General features: G+C 37.5%; 1 protein-coding gene across 1 annotated transcript; it reads right to left on the bottom strand.

Moving 5' to 3' along the window:
- On the bottom strand, positions 1–11,719 carry LOC104118403 (DNA repair protein RAD16). Its single transcript, XM_009629635.4, has 16 exons — positions 11,518–11,719; positions 10,363–10,455; positions 8,891–10,092; positions 8,153–8,275; positions 7,995–8,068; positions 7,698–7,758; positions 7,454–7,600; positions 7,283–7,368; positions 6,308–6,377; positions 3,434–3,559; positions 2,739–2,966; positions 2,044–2,148; positions 1,799–1,951; positions 1,464–1,552; positions 1,313–1,393; positions 1–312 (listed from the first exon to the last, which is right to left on the bottom strand). Exons 1-16 carry the CDS (start codon positions 11,555–11,557, stop codon positions 240–242), a joined length of 2,751 nt encoding a protein of 916 aa, XP_009627930.1. The 5' UTR covers positions 11,558–11,719; the 3' UTR covers positions 1–239.
- Between the last annotated feature and the right edge of the window lie 8,200 nt (positions 11,720–19,919).

Raw genomic sequence — 19,919 nt, 5'->3', positions numbered from 1 at the left:
TTAATCTGAAAAGAGAGTGCATTGCCCAAAAAGGTCTTCTGAAATTGGTATGAATATATTACAATTCCGGCACATGACAAAATCAAGGAGATGTAAAACCGACAGCCTTTCCCTCTGGATACATCAAAAGCAGTATTGCCTTTTCCTACTTGCAACACACTAGGTACAAGATTCGAGCAAGAAACGAAACAAGATCAAATGAGCTTTCTCACTGAACCAAGTAACGGAACATAATATAATTAGGTTACGAACAAGAATTTCAAGTCTGCCTCTGTTAGCTTTCCCAAGGCCTCCGAAGAACCACCGACCGTCCTGCAAAACCATTAATATTGAATGTCAGGACATCAGAGAGAAAAGGGAGTGGCCGAGTAAAAGAGAGAAATCAGGAGCTAAGAGTAAAACGGAAAAAAGTCAATAATTTCTGTCCAAATGAGATTCGAGGGGAGATGCATCCGAGTGTTTATTTTTGCAACTTATATGAATGAGAAACCCTAAACAACCTATTTGAGCGTTCCATGTATAGCCCCATTTCAATCCCTAGCCAACCGTCTTATTTTTTAGTTGTAAACATCTCGACAACAACTAAACCTCAATCCCAAACAAGTTGGAGCTGGCTATATAAATTCTCACTGATCGGTCGTGGAAACAGCCTCTTGCAGAAATGCAAGGTAAGGTTGCGTACAATAAACCCTTGTGGTCCGGCCCTTCCCCAGACCTCGTGCATAGCAAGAGCTTAGTGCACCGAGCGGGTCCCTTTTTTTTTTTTTACAGCAGAAAAAATTTATGTGATTCTCTGAATTTATCTTGAAATCACTTCTGAAGGAAACATTACGAAAATCACTCAACAGTTACAAGTCATCAAATTAGGGTTATAGGTTAGGACGTAGTCGAGTATGGGGTGAGGCTAGTTTGATAAGGGTGGCCTTAGACTGCTAGGGGTTTATGTTGTGCTCTCACTATCCTTTCGTTTTCGTAACATCGGGGCTTATTTTCTGGTTTTGTTATTGCATTTCAACTATTTTTTAGTACTTATGATGCTGTTATTATTTCTTTGGTTTCTGTCTGATGGTACTAATATTATTGTCTCTCCCCTTCTCTTCTCGTCTTTTCCGTCTTCTTAAGCCGAGGATCTTTCAGAAACAACCTCTCTACTCCTTCGGGGTAGGGGTAAGGTCTGCGTACACACTACCCTCCTCAGACCCCAGTTGTTGGATTTACTGGGCCGTCGTTGTTGTTGTAGTAGTAGTTACAAGTCATCAAATTACTCTCTGAATACACATGCAACTACCTCAATGAATTTGGACAAACTTACCCTTCAAAAACCAGTTCCTTCTTCTCTTGCAACTTTAGGATCCTCTCCTCAATTGTATTCTCAATCACAAATCTCACAATCCTAGATATGAGAAAATAACAATAAGTTCCTTTTCAACGGCATAGCAGGTTGAAGAAACACAAATACGCACCTGATTGGTTTATACTGCCCTATTCGATGGATTCTATCTTGGGCTTGCTGCTCCACAGCAGGATTCCACCAAGGATCCATCAAGAAAACCTAGTAAAGTTCCAGAGAAGAGCGATAAGGAAAATAGTCTAGGTCATCAAACAAAAAATTACAAGTCCATATAGAATCTAAGCTGGTTCTTTAGGTGCACAGAGAAGATAAGTTAAAATATCTCAAACGAAGCAAAATATTTGGAACCTGAAAAGCAGAAATAATGCAACAATAGATTCAAACCACTTGGTATTTAAAAAGAAATGAAGAGTCCGCATTCACAGGGAAAGGAAAGAAACTCCTTACATGTGATGCCACTGTAAGATTGAGGGCAACACCTCCAGCTTTTAAGCTCATAAGGAATATCCTGCAATCTGGATCCTCAGTAAATCTTGTAATTGCAGAATCTCTTGCAGTTATAGACATGGATCCAACTAATTGAACACAACTGATGCCCGACTGCCAAATGCACACAAGACATGCTTCTTGCTGTAATTACTGATGGCAAAAGGAGGGATAGGTGTGAAGGGGACAAAGATAAAATGTCTTACCTTCTGTAGAGAATAGTGTATCAGATCCAAAAACGATGTGAATTGGCTGAAAACTATTGCTTTTGCAGAACCATCTCTTTCAACCATGAACCTTATTTCTTCTCTCTAGAACCAAATAAAACAAGTAATGAGAATGAAGCATACACTTCACATACAAAGTTCACCTTAACACTTCACATAGGGGTTCTTGCTACCATAACAGAGGTACTGTAAATATTCACAAGAATAATATTAGAAGAATCTAAGCCAAAATGTCAAAGGATATAAATAACAATGAGACCACAAAGAGAATTTATTATTCCTCAATTAGTTTCCACTTCAAAATGGGGGCAATATTTGATGCAACATTGACAAATGGCAAGCAGATCTTCCATAGACCTCATCTGTTCCCAAGTTAGCACACAACCGAACCTGACAAGAAATTCTCAATTTTCCTAGGTGCCTATCAAGCAAATTCACCAAGAAACAATCTAGAAAGACAGAAAGTATCATCCTGAACTTCTACATGCACAACATCATCTAGGTACTATATCTGGTAAGTTAGATGGTATAGGAGTCTTAGGAAATATATTTAGTGCCTGCAAATGATGCAGTATAGCAGCCCCTAGTACTCTTTGTGAGAGGAAAAGAAAATCATAAAGCAAAAGAGAAAGGCAAGATAAAATATAGTTATTGATGGGACAGTAATCTTATACCAAAGCATCTATTTTTGTGCTTGTCTGGAAATCATTAAGACGAATTCTGTTCAGTATACTTGATGACCTAAACCCTTTGACATGCGGTTTAGTTTTCTGATCCCCCTTCTCATTTGCAGTGAAATCCACTGTAAGTGGTTTAGAACATGAAGGGCATGACACTTGCCCCACGCTTGCAGAAAAATCTATCAGACATGACTTGCAAAAGACATGTGTGCAAGAAGCAACCTGCCATAGTCAAAAGAGACGCACAGTTTTATAAGAAAGCTGGTTCAAACAGCAGAATAATAGTTAAGAAATTCAAAGCATTTTAGCTTGTCAAGAAATGAGGTACAAGAATTCAGATCATAAAGTTCACAAGTTTTATGAAGTCCTTTTAGGTGTAAAAGGCATTCCTAAAAGCACTTCTAGTAAAAAATTGAGTGTATTTCATACAGTGCTGGAAAAGAATTTGCAGAAGCTCAGGCACTTACAAAAAGACTTGAGAAGCTATTAGGAGTAGCTTTTAAAAAAAGGAACACAGTAGATGCAAATTATGAGAAATATGGCCACATTAAGATTTGAAATATCAATCATATAGTATACAAAATATTAATGTAGTGCAAGTACGAACACCATCAAATCCAATTTCTTGATGAGCTTGTTCCGTTTTTGCCTTTCTTTTCTAATGAAAGGGGGAGGGGATGCAAACTCACAACTGGATCTTCTACTGGATCATGACATAAACCACATGGTTGTTCAGCATAGCCAGAATCATCAGTGTTTCCACTTCTAGCCAAAGCAGTACTAGAGTATACCACAAGGTAAGGATGATCAACTGCCTGCGGTCAGACCAGAAATAAAATAAAGTAAAAACAAAATCAATCAAATACAAGCAAAGTTTTGCAAAGTGATCATTTTTAAGATAGAAGCATGAATATCATAGAAAGTCAAATTGTGCGCTTTACTACAAGAAGTTTGAACTGTTTATTTTATTAAGGACCTACATTTATCACGGAACTTCAGAAGATGCAACAGGAGAAGGCAAGGTTTGTATATAAGGTCATGTAATGGAGGACAACATCCCAAATACAGAAAATCTTGGGCCACAGCATGCTTAAAAGAGCAAAATAATCAGAGTACCCACTTGCAATCACAAAGAAGACTAACGAAGTTAAAGCTCGTTCTTGTTCTTGCATGATACTTCTTTAATCTAGGAAATAAAAATAAGAATAACAAATCGGTACTTCAATATGAAAAGAGTTTCAGAAAACACTTTCTGTATATGCAATTTGACGTATGACATGCTATTGCATAAGTGCCATTTAACTAAACAAGGACATTGCAGGATTGTGTCCATCAAAGTTAAATTATTAACAAGGGGGCCGTAGGCCAGATGGGAATCCTTGTCTAACATTTCGCCACACTAGATTACGTATCAGGCAGATTTCATATGATCCAAACCAACAGTGAGTTTAGCATCTTAAATTTTTGTCACATAATGTTCTCCTTTTTCATTGATTTGTCATCCAAATACTGCATTCACTTACACAAACTTAAATTCAATAAGACATCATGTAAATATTACAGATAAGGGATGCATAGCCTAGTGGGGAACTCCCACCACCTCCAATCATATGAACGAGGGTTTGAGTAACCGAGGAAACATAGTAGAAAATCATGTTGGACTCCTTGGTACAGTAGTAGGGGGGTTCATGGGTGAAGTTTTACACTTTATCATATAAAAAGAATAGTAATGAAAATATTACAAGAAAAAATTAAGTACAGAAAACAATGGAGAAAGGAAAAAGAGATTAGTAAAATTGAAAGAAAGTACATGCCAAAAAAAAATGGATTCAAAAAAAGGAAAAAGCAAGAATATACAAAAATATTGAAGGTAAAAATAAACGGTGAATAAAAGATATAGTAAAAATATTACCGAAAAAATGCTTAAGGAGGAATATAAATGATGCGAGATGGGGGAGGAATGTCAACACTGATCTAGACTCAAGCAGCCGTGGCAGGTGAGGACAAAACTGCAATAGATGCTGCGGAAGGGAGGAAAACACTTGAGCAGACTGGACAGTAGTCAGAGAGGAATAGAGTGGCATTTGAAATTGCTTTGGTTCAGCTATTTTGGAAGACTTAGCTTTAAACATGTTGCTTGTTTGGATTAGGTCGTGTTCCAATAACCATTAAGTTGAGTTTGACTAGAAATCAAAATTAATTTGCTTTTTCAAAACTGACTTGAGTTGGTTTCTATTTTTGGGACCACCAACTTTCAGTTGGTTTCTTGAATACTGGTTTGGTTTACTAAATCAAAAAGCTTTGCTATTTGTTTTCAGATATGTTTTCCAGAATATTTAGAAAACAAATTGGGTAAGGAAGTAATTGAAGAGAAAGGAAGAAGGAAAAGAAAAGAGGAAGAAATATCAACAGAATTTCTATTCATAATTGAGGAGCATGTTTTTTTCACCTAGATTCACAGGGGACTAGCATCCTGAACTATAATATTATACCTTCCCAGGTATACTTTATTTGGTGATTGCAGATAATTTGTTCTGACCCAGACTTGTAACAAACAGCAGGTAACTCTATCCAGCCTAATTCAGAGGCTAATACTACGAACCAAGTGATCCTAACAAATGAGGTTATCAAAAAATGATCCTAATAATTGAAGTATAAAACTATATCTCCAGTAAGAAAATTTAAACTACATCTCTTGAATTTGCCCCAAATAATATGATTCAAATCATTAAAAATGCATTAGATTCACTCTTCATTTTTTGAGAGGAAACATAGGGACAGCGACGTCCACAATGTCGAAATGAGGACGAGAAGTTCAGGATGTGCTAGGTTTGCCAGTAGTGGCGATGTTGAACTGCTAGTAACACTGGTGCGAAGAACAAGTAATTATTTCCGTGAAAGGGATCAGTGGAAGGCTTAACAGGTTACCTTCAGCTTATGTTGGACACATGGTTATGGCCACTGTCAAGAAAGGTAAGCCAGATCTTAAGAAAGTTATGCCTGCAATTATTGTTCGCAAACTATGGGGTAGAAAGGACGGTGTTTACATGTACTTTTAAGATAATGCTGGAGTGATTGTGAATTCAAAGGATGCAATCACTGGCCAAGTTGGGAAAGAGTGCGCTGACCTTGCCCTTGGATCCCAAGTGCTGTCAATGCTATTCTGTAGAAGCAGAGTTGCCAAGTAGTTTACAATTCTTGTTTTTGATGGTTTCTCTAAGTTTTTGGAAATCTAAGGCTTTCGTCTTTGTGAGAATTAATTGCTCCAAGTTTTGCAGTACTACAAGATTTTCACCCATTAACAACATCAAATATTTCATTTCCATGGTTTAGTGCTTTTATCACAATGGATACAGATGTATCAATATGTTTCTTTTTTTTTTTTGATAAGGGTGTATCAATATGTTTCTTCTAGAAAAGAAAGAAATGCATTAGATCCATCGTTTGAAGGTTTAACAATTAACCAATAGCAGCAACAGACTGTCATTCACAACTAAAGCTAATAAATGCAGGTACCAATACATTATCCAGAACAGTTCAGATTGAAAACATGATCTTCATACCTGTCGCAGGCGTGTGAGTAGATCAAAAATGTGAGCATAGTTATTCATCAGAGTACCAGCTTGAATGTATCTGCACCAAAATACATCAGGAATAAAACAATATAGCAGTAAGGAAAAAATACAATGCTTATTCCGGCGCTCATTTTTAACTTTTCACAAGGTAAAAGTAGCAGGTATTGAGCATTTTCCAGAGAAAAGATGTAAGATGATTATTTTTCAGGATTTCCAAGAAATAAACGCCTGTATCGTCCAGGATGACTTAACACACAGCAATCAGATGAAACACAAACCATGCGAGTAGTCAATCCAAAGACCAAAGAAAAATAACAACAGCAACAACAACAACAACCCTGTGTAATCCCACAAATGGGGTCTAGGGAGGGTAGGATGTACGCAGCCTTACCCCTACCCCCTACCCTAGAAGGGCAGAGAGACTTTCCGATAGACCCTCGGCTAAAGAAGATGGAAATGGAAGAAGCGCTGATAGCAAGTCATAGCAAGACAATATATTTAGAAAACTAAATCGAAGATAGCAATAGAGAATATGAAAGAAGTGCCGAAAGCAAGTAATAGCAAGACAATATATTTAGAGAACTAAATCCAAGATAGCAATAGAGAATATGAAAGGAGCACTAATAGCAAAGTAAGGAAGTACTGATGTCAAGTAATAACAGAACAAGATATGCGATAATAGCAAACTCACGATAAAAAGGGTACCACACTAACACTAATACTATCGAACTAATGAAGACAAGGAGAAACGCACGACTACCTACTAATCTTCTACCCTAATCCTCAACCTCCACACCCTCAAAGAAAAATAACACACAAGGAAAAAACCATGAGCTTCCCTAGTTAAACTAATTGAATGAGAGAACTTTACCACGAGCAGCAAACGGAGAGCAAAAGCAAAGATGACTTTCAAACAAGAAAAAAGTCTAGTTGCATAAGTAATGATTAAAATAGATGACATACGTATTAAATTGTGCCTGACTTTCATTGTACAGTGATGTGTAATAGTCTTCTTCTTTAACATCCAAAGAATCTTTGCGCAAGGTAACCTGAACGCGAAAATCAGTAACCAGCTAAACTGGAGAGAAAATGATTATGAACTCAAGCAATGCGTTAATGTGGGACAGAACTTACAATCCTGGGAGGAAGTGCAAGATCAGCAGCCCTTCCCTTTTTAGTACGTCTTAGCAATATGCTTTTCAAAATTTTGTGTTTCAACAAAACCATCGCATCTCTACCAGTCCCACGATTCCCTTGAGATTGTATGGGTGAGGCAATATACTAGAAACAGAAGATGTACCAACCTCTATGTTAGCAAATCTCTTTTTCTCAGTAATAAAAGGAAGCACCAAAATAATTATATGAATTTCATACTTACTTTATTCCACCAACAAAAGTGCCGAACAGATTTGTGGGGGCAATGTGGGCAGTCGGTTGAGCTACGACAAATATAAATGTCAAAGGAAACAGAATACAAGAGATTTCACCGAAAGTCAAAAAAGAAAAAGAGATTCAAGTAAGAAAAACTTCAACAGTCATTGAAACATATTGTATGACATATTCTCTGCTAAAAACGTAAAGAAATAACAGAGTAAAAGTAAAATAAATCTCGAGAAATATGTTTCTTTCTCCAACCAGGTTAGGTGCAAAGATCAGAAAGAAGCTTTAAGTCTACCTATAGTCCAACACTCTGCAATCACAATCTTTGCAGAAGTAGTACGAGTAAGGAATCATTTGCAGGAAACGAACCTGTCCAAAAGTAAAGCATGTATTTAGTTTCACAGTACGTTAACGACAACGTCGACAAGAGAGCATTAATAACAAGAAACTTACAAGTGAGTACAACTCTCCTACACGGTTCTGGAGGGGAGTACCGCTTAACGCCCACTTATAAGAAGATTCTAACGCAAAAATAGCTCTTGCAGTATTGCAGCGTCTATCTTTCACATAATGGGCCTACGCCACAAAATGCAATAAGTTAGCAAACAGAGAATAGAATGCACATGCTTCACTATGAAGACCAAAATTAACACTACCTAGTCAAAAAAGAAAAATAAGGGTAGGAATCCCAAACTAGATTGCACATAAAAGTTTCATATCATGAGCAATTGAGTATTGCAATGTGCTTCAGGACAATGACAGACACTTTTCATTCTCTCTTTATTCTAAAGGATGATTACGTCAAGCCTTGTATAATACGTGCAAGCTTTCACCCAGAGTGTTAAAGCAGTTAGCTAAATCAGTTTCATATGCACCGCACCAATCTTCATTCTGTAGCTCCTTAAAAAATCACCATTTTGATCCCTAGATTCCACCTTTACATACTTTATGAATAGCTTGATTGTCTGGAAGAAAACTGATCTTGGAACTACAACTTACCAATATAGGAGGATGAATGCTTACAGGAAGAAAGTGAAAGAAAAGCAAATGAGAACCATATCTAGGGAAACCAACAAGTTTCATGAACATCAGAGAAAACTATAAATGTGAACTTCACGAAGATGCCAACCAAAGAAAGCGACAATATCTAAACGAATGTGCAAGTCTATGACTCTATTTATGCATGATTACCTCATCCAAAATTATACGGTTCCATTTTACAGAGTGCAAAATTGACTTCCTCGTGATCATATCTTGATCAACACCGGTTGCATCATCAATAGAACCAGCATCTGTCTTGATCTTGCGCTTCACGCCCTTCCCACGACCTCTTTTACTACCTGTCTCAATCTCTGAATCACTGTCTGTCTTAGCCTTGCCTTTAATAGATTCTTTTTTCAGCTTTGACATCTTTCCTCCAGGCTTTAACTTCTTCCTCTCCTGCTTTGATTGCTTAGCAGTTCTAACAGCATCTGGCCCACAGAAGTATCTTTGGTGAACAGACAACTTTTGTTCATAAAAAGATTTTCCACACCACTGGCATTTTTCTTTTGGTGGCATCACATTTTTCCTATACTCAGCCTCCACTGTGGAGTATGTGGTGATAACAAAATCATATTCTGCGAATTTGTGGATATTTTTCTCCCTGTTTGCACCATGATAAACAAGAATTTTGTTGCTTCCTTTAGTGGTAAAGCGGTCAATCTCACTGACCCACTGAATCACAGCAACAACAGGACATATAACAAGAGTTCCTTTCACTGCTGGGAGCTCCTGGGAAGTACAAGGGGCAGATGGCGGTAAACTGGATTCAGAAATTGCTTGCCCTAATTCGCGTTTAGCAAGCACAAGAGCTATAGCTTGAACAGTCTTTCCCATCCCCATCTCATCGGCAAGAACACCGCCTCTAGCAGTAGATTCTTCTTGCTTCAATGCCCAAGCCAACCACTCTTTCTGGTACCTCAGCAACGGCATGAGCAAATCTGATGGTGTCTCAGCAGTTTCATTCACCAACCCGTTCTGACAATCCAAGTCTAAATCATTTGTATAGTTTTCAGCCATCCACCGATCGTTCTCTTCTTCCCAGATCTCCCACATCAAAGTGGGTCTCTTCTTTTTATTCTTGTCACGGTTCTTCTTCCTATCCTCTATCCTCCCCATCAATAGAAGGTAGCCACTATCTACTTCAACCCCACATCCTACTTCATTCATCATCCAATCTACATGCTCCTCGTCTACCTGCTCTTCCTTTGATTTGATATTCCTACTGCCCCTCTTTCTAGAGGATCCTACTTTCCTTCTTTTTATTATATTGGACAAAACTTCCTCACTGTAATCATTATCAAGAACTCCATTAGTTTGGGATTCCCTCAACAAATTAAATATATCTTCATCTGCAAAGACAATGAAACAAATTAGTACAATCATATAATTAACCGCTCATGTGCTATTCAAAGGCACATCCATGTTTGTCTGCATGAGTTCTAAACGTAGCCAATGGGAAATATGTAAGCATCATGCATCAGCTAAAAGAAAATCCCAGCATGCTGTAAAAATGTCTCTGTAGTCGCAACAATTAGAAAAGACCAAATTGAGGACATATCAATTCCGTATTGTAAACAGATAACATTTGCATGAAGAATCAAAGTTATATAGAATAATACCTTCGTCACTGCTTCCGATGTAATCTGAATCCGAAGACATAGGAAGAAAATCATCCTCATCAGAGCTATCCTGATATTGGTAGCTTCCTTCTCCTACTTTCACAATTCACATTCAAGTCCAACCACATCATTTACCTTATATACAAACACATACATATAGGATATAGATATGTATAACACATGCCATGCAACAGAAATACTTTATCACACACAGGGCAGCCTGGTGCACTAAGCACCCACTATGCGTGGGGTCTAGGAAAGGGCTGGACCACATTGGTGTATGTACACAGACGTTGTTTCCGCGGTTTGAACCCATTACCTCCTGATCACTCGGCGGCAACTTTTATCGTTGTGCCAAGGCTCCCCTTCAAATGCTTTATCACACACCAAAAAAAAATTAAAAATTAAAAATGAATTCTTTTAAACAAAATAGGTCCATTTGTTTCTAAGGATGGGGACAAACTCAAAAAAGACTTCCTTTTGAAACATTACAGAAGACAACCATCTCAGTTCAATCACTCAATCAATCAACCCCTTGATCCTTAATCACAAGTCAGTTAGGGTCAAAACATTTTTTTACAATAATGGTGGTGTAGGACACGCTTGACTAATCTCCATATACTTGCTACCTCCTATCAACACAAATACCAGGAAACTCTATCCACGAGGCTTGGGAATGTAATTAAAAAGGATTTCTACAATCAGTAAAAATCCCCTCCAACTCTTCAACTGCCAAGTCACCCCACTTGGGTATATATATCCTCTATATTAGTTCCTCTTATTCACATCCATTCCATTTCAAGACTAAATTTGAAACAAAAAGAAAAAAAAATGGAATTTTTGAAACAAAATAGACTCATGCATTTCTATGGATTGGGGACAACAGAAAACAGAACTTCCTTAACCCTTAATCACTAATCACAAATCAACCCCTTATTACTTAATCTTCTATACCAATTTCTCTGTGCACATCCATTTCATTTCTAAGACTAAATAATTTCCAATTTGCTCGAGCAATCAGTAAAAACTCCAAGAAAAAAAATAAAAATAAGTAAAATCACACCAAAAGAAAAGGAAAAAGTGTATGATCGCACATGTATAGATAGAGGACTAGAAATAAAAAAAAGGGAGTGAAAGAAAAGACTTTGAGCGAACCTTTGATCGAAGACGAAGAAGGGAAAGAACGGAGCTTCATTTTTTCACTGAAATGGTGAAATGGAAGAGATAATACTTAGAAATTAGGGTTTTTGCAAGAGAAAAGGGGACGAAACACTTAACGGTTGTGACTACCGACTAGTGTCCCTTTTCCCTGGAGAGAGAGAGAAAGAGAGTGTGTGTTGAGAAGAGAAAAAGGACTAGGAAGTTGTGCGGCGGGAAAGCATATTTATATTGCAAGAAATTAATAAGGACAAATGCTGGGACCACTATTGGGTGATGTAGAAAGGTAAAAACATTTAAACTCTTCTTAAAGGTTCGGATTTATTTTCTAAAAATGAAGAATATATACTTAAAAGATTAAGTTTGTGAAAGTAAAAAATTCTTATAATTATTGTTCTTGCACTATGAATATAAAATTATGAAAAATTATCAATTAGTTGCTAATAAAATTTAGTTAAGCTGGTACATCTATTTGATGAAGTTCTTTTTTATCTATTTAGGAATTTTATAATCGTAGAAGTAACCAGAATATATAATGTTAGAGAACCTTAAATTCTTGAGTATTTTATTGTAACATGTTTAACTAAAGCATAACGTCAACGACTTGTAAAGACGATCCAACAAGATATAAATTTGAAGAAAAAAAGTTAGTTCGACTAAACTAACAAATTCTTCCCACTACTGAAATAAAACGATTAGGATTGAAACGCAGATGATTAATTGATATATGTGTAGTTTGAATGAAAAAACATGCACTCGCTATTAACAATGTGCAAATTCTTTTTCTCTTTTCTTGGGTTGCGATGAGAGTGGCTCTTTGTTTAATTGTCTTGGAATTGACATGAATGTCAAATGTCGTGCCCAAGAAGCTTTGCAATGTGACAGTGTGGAACTCAGTAAATAGTGAAATGTGAAAACATCTAGGTTGTACTATACCATTGAGTTTCATTTAGATAATCCTTCGTGCAAATATTATTAGCTAAAATGTTATATTAAGTAGTACTCCATTATTTAATTCACTAGTTTTGTTGTTAATTTAAATAATTGATTAGTCATTGATCATTGTTATTTTTTATGAACGAACAAATTTATCTATAAAGACAAAATTGAAATTTGATTTTACAAATTAATCTAATGATTATGATCGAATTTAGTATTTTGTTTACCTTATGTTATTACTTTACAATTATTGGAAAATTATTAATTTCTTATTAATATATATATACACACACACATCTACAAAGATAAAATTGAGATTTGATTTTAAAAACCAATCTACAAATATAATCGAACTTCGTAAATATTTGGTTACTTTTAAATAATTGGTAAGTGTTTGATTTCTTCTGAAAAGCGTATCTACAAAGACAAAAGCGAGATTTGATTCTAAAAATAAAAAATCATTCTATGGTTATGGTCGAATTTAGTATTTTATTTATCAGTTATGTTGTTAGTTTTAAGTAATTGGTAAGTCATTGATCTTTGTTTCTCCATTTCTTATGAGCAAGCGTGCTTATCTACAAAGACAAAATCGAAATTTGACTTTACAAATAAATCTATGATTATGATTGAATTTAGTATTTTATTTACCAGTTATATTGTTACTTTTAAATAATTGATAAATCATTACCTTTGTAACTACTTTTTTATGAAAAAATATATTTATCTACAATGACAAAATTGGTATTTTATTTTACAAACAAATCTATAATTATGATCGAATTTAGTATTTTATTTATTAATTATGTTGTTGTTTTTTTTGTTTTGATCATGAAAGGTTATAGTACTATATTATAACTAGTAAACAAGTACAGGGAGCCGTGCATAGAAACACCTATATGTGTTCCATTAGAACCGCTACTACTGCCTATTGCAGTAGTTTGCCTAACTGGGTTGCTAAACCCATGGCTAGTACTATCGCAAATATTGGAGTACATAAGTTTGAATCTTATATATTACAAAAGTGTGACCGGAATAAAAATAATATATTTTTGGACTCAAGACACAAAAATAGGTGGAAAAAAAAGTTAGTGACCAAAATACATATAGCGTCATTTTAAAGGGCGCTATACCTTAATGGTCAATATGAAAAGACGGTCAGGTATAGCGTTGTTTATTATAAAAAGCGTTATACCTACATATTAAACTCGTCTCCTTCCCTTCCCCCACCAGGCAAAGGGCATGTTTTTTCTTGATAAAGCACACCTAAGCAGGGCGGCGAAAATGCACAACGTAAAAGAGTGTCGTGAGATGACGGTATGAGAGTCAACTCCGGATGTATACAAGGTTGTTTGCCGTAGATGGTTTACGGGTTGTAATTGAATGCTACGTGCGAAGAAGAAAACAAATATGTGGGTTGTGGGTAAATATATTGGCACCCACAATTATGAAATGGACACATTCAGTGGGAATCACTTCAACTTGGATGTTGACTTGATTTCTCTTGTCTTGATTTCATACATTGAAGCGTCCATGAGGTACAAGATCAAAGAGTGTATTACATCCATCCACCAGGAATATGTATGCACCATTACCAAAAGAAAGGCATTTCTCGGGAGCAAACGTGCGTTTGAAATTATTTATGGTAATTGGGATAAGTCATTTGCATCTCTACCCAGGTACATGGCCACATTGCAACACTTTAACCCCGGGACTGTTGTTGAATGGAAGCTTGAGCAGAGTCCGGAAATACCAGAATATATATTCAGATACGTGTTCTGGGCATTTAAACCAGCAATTGATGGTTTTGTGCATTGTCGCCCTGTAATATCCATAAACGACACTCATGTCTATGGAAAGTATGATATTAAGTTGTTGATCGTCGTTGCAGTAGATGCTAATGGAAGTATATTTTCCTTAGCTTTTGCTATTTGTGCCAATGAAAGCCAAGAGACGTGGACACTATTTTTGAACCACTTGAAAGAGCACGTTATCAAACAACGTTCAGGTATTTGTCTAATATATGATCGACATAGTGGTATTTTAAGTTCTGTACAGAATTTGCGTGCATGGCAGGAACCGTATGCCTACCACTGTTACTGTGTGAGGCACCTGAAGGCCAATTTACAGAAGGCATATCCCAACAAGGATTTGCATGATTTAATGTGGATGGTTGCAACAAATCACCAAGAGTGTAAATTCAGGAGGCGCATGGAATCTATCAGGCAGGAAGACGAAGGAGCCTATCGTTGGTTAATGCGACATGAGCTTGACAAGTGGACTTTGCATGCGGATGGCGGCAGAAGATGGGGAATTCTGACTACAAATGTGTCAGAATCTTTCAACGGGTTATTGAAGTCTGCATGAAGATTGCCTGTCACTGCCATGGTGTGGATGCCATTCAAGCTGATGGTAGAGAGGTTTGTTGAAAGGGCTACAGGTGCATCATCATTGATGGAAAGGGATGTTGAATTTATGCCAATACCAATGAAAAGTTTTGAGAAATAGAGGAAGCGAGCACATTGGCATTCATTTTTGCAGTATTACAACGAGCGAAATATTTTTGAAGTTCGCACCGCTATCCATCACAACCGAGGGAATAATACACACACCGTAAATGAATCCAGAAGGTTATGCTCTTGTGAAAAATGTTCCATCTACCACATGTCGTGCTCACATGCCATCAAGTGCTTTTAACATACAGGTTTTGGGCCAACCAACTACGTTGATAAAGAAAATAGTATTGTTGTATACTTAAACACCTATAGTGGGAAGTTGCAGCCAGTAGGTGCTGAGCATTATTGGTCGCCGGAACCATTTAAAATGGTGTGTAACAAGGAGTTTTTGCGTCAGCTACAAGTGCAAAAAAGAAAGTGTATACAGAACCAAATGGATGTTGGTGATACCGTTTATACGCGCAAATATGGCATATGCTCGCAAACAGGACACGATCGTCGTAAATATCCTTCAACTGGTTTTGGTGGCGGTGGTAATCCAGCTCCTGGTGGAAGTTCATCTAATGTGCCCAACTATCAAGGATACACTAAGTGTTTTGTTTCTGTAATGTAGTTGTAATAAGTGTATGTACTTGTTTATCTTGCAGAATGTATGAAATAAAATTATGTTTCTATTACTGTTAAATCTTATTGATATTTAACATTAATACTTCAGTACAACAATCTAACATAATTTTTTTTTTTTTAAATAATTGTCTTGTCAACCTGAAAAAGCTGCTCGCCTGCAAAAGTTATCTTCTGAAAAAGCTGTATTGTACCCGAAAGAATCTTTAACACGCGAAGCATAGTGCGGTTAAATACTACATTATGTGTGTTATCTTGTCGACCTGAAAAGTTGCTCACCTGCAAAAGCTATCTTCTGAAAAAGTTGTATTGTACCCGAAAGAATCTTTAACACACGAAACATAGCGCAGTTAAATACTACATTTATGTGTTGTCTTGTCGACCTGAAAAGTTGCTCTTCTGCAAAAGATATCTTCTGAAAAAATTGTATTGTACCCGAAAGAATCTTTAACACGTGAAGCATAGCGCGGTGAAATATTACGTTACGTAGGTTGTCTTGTCTATAAATAACTAGTGCATTTTAGTTATTATCTGCGCTTAACCAAAACAAATAGCAAAACTTTCCATACATTTTTTATTTTTCTTGCATTAACAAATGTCTGGACGCAATGACCAACCAAGATGCTATTGTGGCAAACGTGCGATTATGAAGGCATGTTGGTCTGATGGTAATGTTGGGCGCAAATACTGGATGTGTCCATACAGGTTTGAACGCAATGATGGAAATCATTGTATGTTTGAGGAATGGTATGATGAACTCATTAACCAGGAATACTATAAATCATATTTACAATATGTTTGGAATATGAATAGTGAATTTTAACGCTAGATCTCTGAAATGCAACGAGAAATTGCGGCATTGCAGGAGAAACTAAAATAGGCGGAAGAAGAGAAAAATAGAATGGAAGAGAAATTTAAGTGGTTGAAGTAGAAAATAATAGGCGGTAGTGATTAAACAAACACATGTATGTGTTGAGTGTAGTATTTTATCTTTATGTTTTTCGTGTCATGTATTTTCATTAGTTGTACTGAATTTAAATTATGTTAAGTTGCAATGTTTGTGTTGCAGTATTAAAATAACGAAGAACCTGAGAAATAAAAACATAATGCGCATATAATGTAAACAATAAAAATTACTGTAATTATTTACTGAATGTCATATGTACATAAAATACAAAAAAATCAATGCGTCCCACACCCTGTATGCTTTAATACAGTCGTTGGCCTAAGGCGCATCCCATCCCGCCCGGCTACGCTATCAGGATCATCCTTATCACATCGCCTCTTTATCGGAGGATGCGCTGCAACATGATCGTCAATAGGACTGGCAGGCTCGGTAGAAGGGGTCATCTATCCAGCAGTAACCTACAGAATAATAAGATATTTTAGTATATGAAAATATATATCTGTAATGTACGTGTTAAGTCACAAAAATTTAAATAGTCTTACCATGGTCTCATCGGGCTCCTGAATATAATCATCCGCCGCAGCCAGGTCAGTATCGCACAAAGTGGCCTCCGTGACGGGCGAGGATGAATCCTTAATAAAAAAACATAAAGATATTTGCGGCTAATCAATGAGATAAAAATAAATTTAAATGTAATAGTAATACAAACATACCTGCCCCTGTGAAAGATCCCCAGCATCCCTCGATGATGAGCCATAACTCAGCCGACACCCACTATCCACATCTCGTGTCGGCCGATCATCAGCAACGGTCAATGGGCCTGGAAAAATAGGAAAATACTGATCCCAATCCTCTCGCGTAATGCTCGTGCCCATGATCAACAATGGAGCTGACGGAGTCACCTGCGAAGTCCCTAAAGTGAGCTGAAGCTGAAGGCTAAATGACGGGATACTGTTGTGAGAGTGGTCTGGCTCATGGAGGTCACCCGTCTGATCAACTCCAACATCCTCAACAGGTTCCTCAACGCCCCCTCGCTTGGGGACCACCTCCTCGCCGACTCCCACGACCTCGTGGGACACCCCTACCTCATGGGGCACGCCTGCCACGTCGACCATGTTCCGGCCCCATTGGTGGTCCACGATGGTATTGCTCTGACGCCACATACTCAGCCTCGTATCCTAATCGCTCATCATCTCAGGCTCGCCTCAATGTCCGGGAAGCCAGATCGGTAACCTGCCGGCCATACTCGTGCAAAGCGGCTGCTCCCTCGCCGATATGTTGTTGCATCTGCAATCCCAACTGGTGGAATAGATGTAGGCCAATAGCCTACACAACATATAAAATATAAATTACGGAACGCTAGGTTAACATTATAAGTATACCAAATAACATACCAGTGCCTCGTGCCTCCCGGCGTATGGAACGTACTGACCGCCAACGCGATAAATGGGATTCCCGACAAAACGTTGGGTAACACTGCGGTACCAGTCTCCGTCCGGTCAGGTGGAGGGGGGGCAGAATTAGGTCATGTCGCTGGTCCCAAGTATCGATATGCGCCTCCAGCCATGCCATATATGTCTGGTCCACCCTGGAACGATCATCCTGCTGGTCATGTGTGATATGCTAGGCGGGCGGTGGCGGTATAAGCTGCGGGCGGCCAAACTGGCGAAGTACTCGCTTGGTGGCATGATGCTCCACAATATCAAGGCACATCAACGGGACGGAAGAGCTCGACATAATTTGGCCGGTCGAGCAATAATCGGGCAAACCAGCTATTAGCTCGTCGTTGTATGGCCTCCAAATGAACTACTAAGTAACAACAGAAAACATTAGAATACGCAACACATATGAAGCCAGGCCAAGTAAACTTAGGTATACATTTACTTGTGCGCCCTCCAGCAAATCCAACAAATCCCTGCACAACGGGAGATTATGTCGACCCTCGTACTATCATCCATATCCCTGCCTATCAACCCACCTCCTAGCTAGAGGGAGAAACGGAGGTGGTGCACCCGGAGCTAATGGTGGTAAAGGTGGCTGCAACTGCAGGAACCGCTCCTAGGCCCAAACCTAACATACAAAGTGGACGCAAAATTTAAGGTACATTTTTACTGGGTATGTTATAATGAATGGAGTATTCGAATATGTTTTCACCTGTAGCAGCGGCAAAAATCCAGCAACGTCACGTTGGATGCCCATGCTCGCCCGGCACATCTGCCTATACAAGTAGCCGAGAACAGCAGCACCCCTGCTGTACTGGGGTAAATCATCTATCCGCTCAAGATGATGAAGAAATCTCAAGATGACTAGGTTCCCAGAAGTATTCGGGAACACAACCCCTCCAAACATAAGGAGTAACAACAACCTCGTGTACTGGTGAATATGAAGCTCATGTGTATCGTCTGTGATGTTAGGGTGCAATACCTCCAAATGCTATCGGACAGTCGTCAACTGCAGACGACTAGCCCCAACCAGTGCAGTCTCTTCCGGTGCCTGTAAACAGGTGAGCCGCTGCAGCATGTCCAGGTACTGCAAACATGTCTGCTCTCCCACAATCGAGCTACAGCCGGCCGATCTCCACAATCTTATAAAAGCCTGTATCCTGGAGGCGTCTGACTATACGGGGATGGAGAGCGCAGTCCTTGAGAAAGCCCCACATATCGTCTACTCTCCTGGCGCGGAAAGTCTTGGCCAGTAACTGTCCCTCCAATATATGGGACGATCTATGATCGTCCTGTAACAAAAGTAGCTCCAGGCTGGCAAGTCCGGGATGTAAAGGCAGAACCTCCATGTCGTCTACTGAAAATTAAACAAGATTAATTACATTATTTTACTTTAATAGGTTAGTTTATTATTTTACATGTTAGTCTTATTATTTTATATGTTTGTTTGTAAATTAAATAATTAATTTTTATAATTATACAAGATTTAATTATTAAATATTCACATATGGGTTCCGAGCTCGATATTTGAGGCCCAGTAGCACCAAGATATCCGGAATTCTTGTGTTCATGATGAGAAAATTTTCTCGATTTATCACTCAACATGTGTGTTATTTTAAATGTTAGTTTATTATTTATATGTTGGCTTAACATTATATATGTTAGTTTTATTAATTTATATGTTAGTTTTATTATTATATATTTTATTTATGACTCACTTATTTTTGACTATAATAAAATTAAATAATTAATTTTCATAATTATATAAGATTTAATTATTAAATATTCACATATGGGTTCCAGGCTCGATATTTGAGTCCCAGTAGAACCAAGATATTCTGAATTCTTGTGTTCATAATGAGAAAATTTTCTCGATTTATCACTCAACATGTCTGTTATTTTAAATGTTAGTTTATTATTTATATGTTAGTTTAATATTTTATATGATAGTTTTATTAATTTATATGTTAGTTTTATTATTATATATTTTTGTTTATGACTCACTTATTTTTTACTATAATAAAATTAAATAAT

Source organism: Nicotiana tomentosiformis, chromosome 5, assembly GCF_000390325.3.
Source record: "Nicotiana tomentosiformis chromosome 5, ASM39032v3, whole genome shotgun sequence".
NCBI lineage: Eukaryota > Viridiplantae > Streptophyta > Magnoliopsida > Solanales > Solanaceae > Nicotiana > Nicotiana tomentosiformis.
The sequence above is the reverse complement of the archived record's forward strand: the minus strand, read 5'-3'. Positions and strand labels throughout refer to the sequence as shown.